The sequence below is a fragment of the Phaenicophaeus curvirostris genome, chromosome 1 (genome assembly GCF_032191515.1).
Source record: "Phaenicophaeus curvirostris isolate KB17595 chromosome 1, BPBGC_Pcur_1.0, whole genome shotgun sequence".
Lineage (NCBI taxonomy): Eukaryota > Metazoa > Chordata > Aves > Cuculiformes > Cuculidae > Phaenicophaeus > Phaenicophaeus curvirostris.
The window spans coordinates 205,992,101-206,000,567 of NC_091392.1; the positions used below are offsets into that span (position 1 = coordinate 205,992,101).

General features: G+C 43.0%; 1 protein-coding gene across 1 annotated transcript; it reads left to right on the forward strand.

Annotated features, from left to right (window-relative positions):
* The first annotated feature begins 2,633 nt into the window (after nucleotides 1-2,633).
* On the forward strand, nucleotides 2,634-7,274 carry MMP7 (matrix metallopeptidase 7). The gene is made up of 6 exons (XM_069883546.1): nucleotides 2,634-2,741; nucleotides 3,270-3,493; nucleotides 3,600-3,748; nucleotides 5,855-5,980; nucleotides 6,504-6,665; nucleotides 7,198-7,274. Exons 1-6 carry the CDS (start codon nucleotides 2,634-2,636, stop codon nucleotides 7,218-7,220), a joined length of 792 nt encoding a protein of 263 aa, XP_069739647.1. The 3' UTR covers nucleotides 7,221-7,274.
* Nucleotides 7,275-8,467: the final 1,193 nt, after the last annotated feature.

Below are 8,467 nucleotides of genomic sequence, written 5' to 3' on the forward strand. Positions count from 1 at the left end.
CTGGTCCAGATCTTACTTTACTGCCACAGCCCAAAACAATGTCAGCTGTCGAGGAAGAAAAAGACGAACCTAAAAATAAAACAGTTATTTGACCTTCCAGTACCTGAAGGGAGCCTACATGAAAGCTGAGGAGGGACTGTTTACAAAGGTTTGTAGTGACAGGACAAGGGGCAATGGCTATAGGCTGGAGAGGGGCAGATTAGGCTAGACAGAAGGAGGAATTTCTTCACAATGAGAGTGGTGAGGCACTGGCACAGGTTGCCCAGGGAAGTTGTGGCTGCCCCATCCCTGGAGGTGTTGAAGGCCAGGTTGGATGGGGCCCTGGGCAGCCTGGTCTGGTAGGACATGTCCCTGCCCATGATAGGGGGGTTGGAACTGGATGATATTTAAGGTCTCTTCCAACTCAAACTATTCTATGATTCTATGATTCTATTTCTTCATCAGTCTTTAAAATTTCTAAATTGATAGATTCTCTAAGCATGTAAAAATGTATAGAAATGATCAAATGAGGGGTACCTGGGCTGTATTCAGTCAGGTGGAAGCCTCATTCCTTTAGCAACTGTTTCAGACATCACTGTGTAGCATAGTCTTCTCCTGCCTAATTCAGCCGTGCTTTGGTGTAGATATTCTTTCTCTGAAATTAAAGTCTTTCTCCTCACATCAGTCAGAAATACATAGCACTTAAGGCAGTAACCCACAAACCTTTCCATATATGTTCAGTTATACCCATACAAACTGTGCTATTGTGAGGAACGGTAACGGTCCTTTCCCATTTCTGCGCGGTTCCTTTCAGATTAGAGGTAACAGATCACAAACTGCACCGCCTGAAAAAAATTACAAGCCAGACTGGTGTTCCTGTTTCTCAAGAAATACCACTTCCAGACAGGTTTGGTGGAACAAAGCTGAGACCAGTGTATGTCTCGGTGGATCAGGGAGGTTGTGGCTGCCCTGCTCAGCTTTTTTTTTTCTACCAGTGCTTCAGATTGCACTGGTACAGTCAGAGGTAGAAAATAGCTCCACGTTTGTTAGGATAAGCTCTTTTTTTTTCCTGAGAACTTTCACCTATTCTCGCAAGTTATGTTTTCTATCTCATTCTCTAATGTAAAGATAACCCTGAAAGGTTATCTCATTTGGGAGGAAAGGGGCAAAGGCTTCCCTTAGCCTCCTATTTCTAGAGGGCACATCTAAAGACCTCTCTTCTAGCACCTTAAAAACAGCAGAAACACCTTGTACTGAACTGAATTTCCTGCAGCTTAAGACACCTCACAAGAAAATTTAATTCAGAAAAATTACCTAGACAGTGTTGTGCATGCTTCCTAGGAAATGCCAGTAGTTTCAGTGAGACAGAACTGTAGAATCATAGAATGGTTTGGGTTGGAAGGGACCTTAAAGATCATCCAGTTCCAACCCATCTACCATGGGCAGGGACACCTCCCACCAGACCAGGCTGCTCAAGGCCCCATCCAACCTGGCCTTCAATATTTCCACAGAGGGGGCAGCCACAGCTTCCCTGGGCAACCTGTGCCAGTGCCTCACCACCCACAGTGCGAAGAATTTCTTCCTAATGTCTAATCTAAATTTTCCTCCTTCCAATTTGATGCTGTTCCCCCTTGTCCTATCACTCCATGCTCTTCTAAACAGTACCTCCCCAGCTTTCTTGGAGGCCCCCTTCAGGTTCCAGAAAGCCACTCTAATGTCTCCTTAGAGCCTTCTCTTCTCCAGGATCAACAACCCCAACTCTCTCAGCATGTCCTCATATGGGAGATGCTCCAGGCCTCTGATCATCTTTCTAGCCCTCCTCTGGACTCATTCCAACAGCTCCATATCCTTCTTCTGCTGAGGATTCCAGAACTGGACACAACACTGCAGGTGGGGTCTCACAAGAGAGGAACAGATGGACAGAATTCCTTCCTTCACCCTGCTGGCCACACTTCTTTTGATGCAGCCCAGGACACGGTTGGCCTTCTGGGCTGCAAGCACACATTGCCGGCTCATGTCAAGCTTCTCATCAATCAGTCCTTCTCTGCAGGGCTGCTCTCAACCACATCATCCTTCATCCTGTATTGAAACCACCAATTGCCCTTATACAGGTATAGGACCTTGCACTTGGCCTTGTTGAACCTCATGAGGTTCACACACGCCCACTTTTCCAGCTTGTCCCTGCCCCTCTCAAGGACCGAAGCTCCCATCCATCATCCCTTCCTACACATCAACTAATAAAGGCAAGCTGTCTGACCAAAAGGTGGTTGCAAAACACCTTTGTGCATAACGAACTTGGGAGAAGTGCAGTAAGAAGTGATTATACAGTAACTGTACTAATGAAGTTACAGAAAGTGAACTTCCTTATGACCCTGTGGTTTCTCTAGTGGAATAATGTGAAAAGAGAGAGCCAAAGCTGGCTGCTAGCTGTGACATGACATCAACAGGGAAGTCAAAGAAAGATTTGTTTAACATGCTTTCATTTACTTCTTTGAATAGTGATGAGATTACATTAATAGCACCAAAAAATGAGTCATGTAGGAAATTACCGCTTGGAGCTATCAGGATCTATATAAGCCTTTTAGCTGTGAGCTTGGAAGACAGAAGGTGAAACCCTTTCTCCTGTAGCAAAGCTCCTTGGCAAGCTGGGTACTATGCAATATCTCCTACTTTGTGCTGCCATCCTCCTACCTGGAAGTCTTGCTTTTCCAGCACGACTTAGCACAGAAGTGCACAGCAACACGGGCTTTGAGCATGTAAAGGTATGTTGCCACGGGGAAAACATAACTGTATTATGAATAACCCGATTTTTTATTCAGCTTCTATGTTCCTTTCCTATCTGTTTATATTGCCTTCTTATCTCACATTGCCACAACAGTTTTTGCAGAGGTGACATAAAGTAATTTAAGCTTGATGACTAGCTTAGACATCCTAAGTGTAACCCACAAAAGAGACCAAGGTCCAACTGGTAAATAAAGGGGAACATGTCATTTTCAAAACACCTCAAAAATATTATGTATAATGTGTTGGAAGGCTCTGGATTCGAATGTTCAGTAAATGGTGTATACTTAAAATGATTGATTGCTTAAAGTGTTTCTCTGCTATTGCAATTCTTTCTACGTATGCTAATCTATACTACAGAGACAATAGCATTTGGTAAACTAAAATGGTAAGAAAAAATACATCAAAAACTAGCCATGACTGATGAAACAATTCAATCAATTGAAAAATATAATTACCAAAAGATCAAGGATACATATACTGATTGTCATTTTCCTTTTCTCCTTCAGGCATATCTTGATAAATTCTTTCCAATTAATCCAAAATCACGAACCCTAACCTTAGAAGAGAGGATTAAAGAGTTGCAGAGGTTTTTCCACCTGACTATAACTGGAAAATTAAATGCAGAAACAGAAGAAACAATTAAAAAGCCCAGATGCGGAGTCCCTGACATAGCAGATTACCAAACGTTTCCTCGGAGTCCAAAATGGAGAAAGACACATTTGACTTATAGGTTAGTGATGTTTCAGGCTTTACAGGGAAATGGGGTGATTTGCATTTAACTATGTAGGTTTGCTTCACAATCTAAATGACATTAATCTCTTTCCTTTTGCTGCCAGGATTCTCAACTATACACCTGATCTCCCCCAAAGGAAAGTGGATGATGCAATTAAAAGGGCTTTTACGGTATGGAGCGATGTGACTCCACTGCAGTTCCGAAGAGTATACCAGGAAGAAGCAGACATTGAGATTGCTTTTGCACGTCGTGGTGAGAATACCTGTAATTTTTAAAATGCAATAATCCACATGTGACTCAAAGTATATATTTTTAGAGTCACAGCTTTAAGAGAAAACAGAGAGTTTAGAATTATGCTGAAGTCTACGTAAATTTTATCTTTGCTTTATCGGGCCACTGAATTTCAGAGAATCATGGAATCATAGAACAGTTTGGGTTGGAAGGGATCTTAAAGATCATCTAGTTCCAATCCCCCTATCATGGACAGGGACACGTCCCGCTAGACCAGGCTGCCCAAGGTCCCATCCAACCTGGCCTTCAACACCTCCAGGGATGGGGCAGCCACAACTTCCCTGGGCAACCTGTGCCAGTGTCTCACCACTCTCATCATGAAGAAATTCCTCCTTATGTCTAGTCTACATCTGCCCCTCTCCAGTTTATACCCATTGCCCCTTGTCCTATCACTATAAGCCTTTGTAAACAGTCCCTCCCCAGCTACCTTTGAGGCCCCCTTCAGGTACTGGAAGGTCACTATAAGGTCTCCTCGGAGCCTTCTCTTCTCCAGGCTGAACAACTCCAACACTCTCAGCTTGTCCTTGTATGGGAGGTGCTCCAGCCCCTCCCTATAATGTATAATTATACATAATCATATTACGATAGAGTTCTGTTGCTGTGGAACCATTAGAAAATCCTTTCAGAGTGACAGCTGTGAAACCGAGAGGTAATTCAGCTCCACAAGGAGGCACCTAAGTTTAGATGTTCAAGGCTCTGCCTGCCTTAACGAATAGTGCAGACTAATGGGAAAAGATCTGAAGAGCAAAACAGCTGATTCTGAAAAGCCAGCCACCAGAGGTTGGATTCAGGCATGTTCAGGAATGTTTACATCGTTCTATAATTAGTCTGGTTCCATGGACTGAACAGTCTTTGGCAGCCGGGATGCATTAGGTCTGGCCATAGAGAGCATCTTCTGGTTGATTTTCCTCTAGAAGAAATCCCATTTGTGCACTCAAACCAAGGTGCAAGTCAAAGCAAGGTATATGTGGACCACTAGTAGAGTCATTTCAGAAGTTCAGTTGTGATCCAGAATGTAGACATAACTTTTCTTTGTGCCTTGAACCTAAATTGACTCAACTTAGACAAATAAGTGCCTACTTTAAGGTTAGCTGACTTGTTCTGTAGATCCTTTCACAGTATTTACTAGATGTCAATTAACTGTAAGTGAAGATCAGACACCTGGCTTACAATTGTATGACTGCATACAAACAACAAAATAGCCTAAGCTCATGCTTCACTGATTGAAACAAATCACATCACTATGAAGATTTGACTAACGGGGCAGTCAAAGTAAGAAAGGATCCTGCAAGCTGTAATGGCTTTTAACCTCTCATCACATCCCAGGACTATGAATCTCCTGCTAGTGTTAGCCCTGCATGAGGTCCATCGACATCATCAAGAGAAAAGGACAAAGAGGCTCACTAAGTGATAAGGGGAATTTTTCAGAACTGGTGTAAGTTTCAGCCTAGAGAAAAGAAGGCTCTGAGGAGACCTTAGAGCGACCTTCCGGTAGCTGAAGGGGGCTACAAGAAAGATGGGGAGGGACTGTTTACAAAGGTTTGTAGTGATAGGACGAGGGGCAATGGCTATAGACTGGAGAGGGGCAGATTTAGACTAGTCATCAGAAGGAATCTCTTCACCTTAAGGGTGGTGAGGCACTGGAACAGGTTGCCCAGGGAAGCTGTGGCTGCCCCATCCCTGGAGGTGTTCAAGGCCACATTGGATGAGGTCTTGGGCAGCCTTGTCTGGTGGGACAAGTCCCTGCCCATGTCAGGGGGGTTGGAACTGGATGACCCATAAGGTCCCTTCCAACCCAAATTATTCCATGATTTTCTGAAGATATGTTCAGCTCTTTCTGAAATATGTGGCAGCCCGAATGACCAAACACAAGATTTGAACTTAAGTCGTAAATTTGCAGAATGTTTCCTCACCCTTGCTCCTCATATCTACAACCTTGGTGCTATTGTAGGACTTGTTTCAACAACTGGTAATGAACAAAACGTGCACAAAAGAGTAGCATGCATCTATCTGCTGAATTCAAACATTACAGCGTCATCTGATGACCTCTGTTTCTTTCAAATGCAGAGCATGGTGACGGATATCCTTTTGATGGAAGAGGTAACACACTAGCCCACGCGTTTGCACCTGGAGGTGGGATTGGTGGAGATGCTCATTTTGATGATGATGAAAGGTGGTCAGAGTACAATCGAGGTAAAACCCACATGTGTGTATGAAGGGGAAAGGCAAATATTGTTAGAAGAACATAGCTACAGGAAATGCTTTCCATAACTCTCATGCTTTTGTACCATTTCACTACCAATATTCCTGTTCTTTTCAACTACTTTTCTAAGTAGTCATGCTTCATTATCATTAGCAGCTACCTAATGCCTGTACTGTCATATTTTAAAGCATTTTTCACCGGTCAAGCAAGGGCTATGAGCCTCTGTCTACCTGAGTTATGAAAAGGTCCAATGACTTGCTTGTAGGAATTAAGTTAAACTAAAAGCAGAGTTTGAAAAAGACTCCAAATCCCTAAATGTGTTTGCAAGGGATCAGTAATGTTTTCATTAAAATATTATAATCACATATGAAAGGTCAGTAATAACTGATCAAAACTCTGCGGTTTCAATTCCAAGGGAATGAAAGATAAATATTCTCCTGCTACTTTGATTCTTTGTATGCTAGAAAGAAATGTCATACCGTTAACATGCTTCTCTCTGCTTCTTTGCTGCAGAAGTCAATTTGTTCCTTGTTGCTGCTCATGAATTTGGCCACTCTTTGGGACTTGCTCATTCAAATGTCCCTGAAGCTCTGATGTACCCTATGTATAAATATGTGAACCCAGTAACATTCAAACTTCCAGAGGACGATAAGAGAGGAATACAGAAGTTATACGGTAAATTCATTATGATATTTGATTTTCAAGATAAAACCTACTGGGGTACAGGTTTTATTACTGTCCCGAATTGCAAGGGCCTCATCATAATGCCAAAAAGAAAGAAGGGGAACAAACTTGGGAAAAATACATTCCTGTACACTCCTTCCACTAAGTTCCTTCCATGCTGTGTCCCCACTGCAACCAAGAAGTGACAGAGCAACAGTGCAGCAGCCTGGTGCACTGTCTTCACGCACACCTACATATCTTATGGACGTGGCTCTGCAAATGAGCTGTTTCAGTGTGTGGGACTACTGGCAGGGGAATGGTAAATACAGTGCTGCCTACCAAGTCAACGGGATGGTTCAGTGAAGGCAGAAACTACTCAGCAGTAGGAGTGGAGCATAACCAGAACTGGGTGAACTTTACCAGATTTGCTTATCTTAAGGCATCACCTTCATCAGGGAATGCTAGAAGAACACTAAGGATAAAACAGTTGTCTGCATTGTCCGTTTCCAGTACAGTCTCTAAATTTTGTGTTTCTTTCCCATAGGGAAAAAGTCATCAAACTCTTGAAGAAGTCCTTAAAAATAACTGAAGAATTCACGTTCGGTTGGTTTGGTGTTCCAAGACAATTTTAATCCTCTAGCTAATTAAAATGGTAAATTCCTGGACTGCACTTTCTCTCCCTGAAGTTTTACATTGATTTATTTGCACTTTATACAGTTAGACTTAGCAATTAAAAAAACTCCAAACTTCCATACTCTGTTGTCTATTGTGTTGGGTTTTTCTTTCCTTCTGGCATTTCACTGAGGGATTAAATAATTCCTGCATGTGTGATAGACAGACAGACAAATATATATCTGAATAGTATTAAGTACATAAGGAGCCTGTGTGCATTGAATGCTGGAGTTGCAAACCCTACTCCTGACTTACTTGCATTTCTCATGCATGTCCTCGCCCTTCACAGTACCTACTGTTGCCTCCTCAGAAGTACAATGAGCTTCCTCTACAGCTCACACACAGAGGAGATGGTCTCCACAATGCTTCCTTCAGCATGGGCTGGGATGCTTCCCCAAAGGGAACAGCTTTTCAACTTCATCTCCTCCCTGGCTTGTCAGAGAACCGGGTTTGAGAAGAAGTAGACTAGGATTCCTATTGATATATTCAAATACCTCTCAGGTGTTTTGAAATTAAAACAAACGAACAAACAAGAATTCTCCTTCCCTCCTTTGGACGATTAATCCCGTATTGCCAAAACCAAAAAACAAGCACAGGCAGGCATAACCCTGGAAGCACTAGGAAAACCTCCTGGTTACTGGAGCTGGACAGTTGTTCTGGGGATCTGAGGCTGCTCTTTGCTGCAGGGTGGGATGCCTGTCTTCCTGCCATAACTGGAAAGCTGAAATGACACAGAAAAATTCATCCATGTCTCTCAAGCCCCGGAGAAATAGTTGTGCCTTCCTGGGTCCCTGAGCAAAGCACCATCTGAGAAACTTCAAAGCCTCCACTGGGAGAATCTGGGAAGGATGTGGATGAGAATAGCTTACTTTACATACAGGTACTGGTCTAGAAACACTGGTCTACAAATGCTTTTCCTCATATTTAGCATGACAACCTCTTATGGGACCAATGTTTTTTCCATTAGGAGTTTTAATGCTCACTGATGGGAAGAGAAGGCTTCTTCTACCTCAGCATTTTTGCCAAATGCCCATAAAATTCTAGTCTCTCAAAAGCCTGACAGCATCTCCCGGCCTTTATTCAAAAACCTTTTCCAGCTCAAGCAAGAGCTGCTGCCTTGTGATGCAAGGGCACTGAGTCCA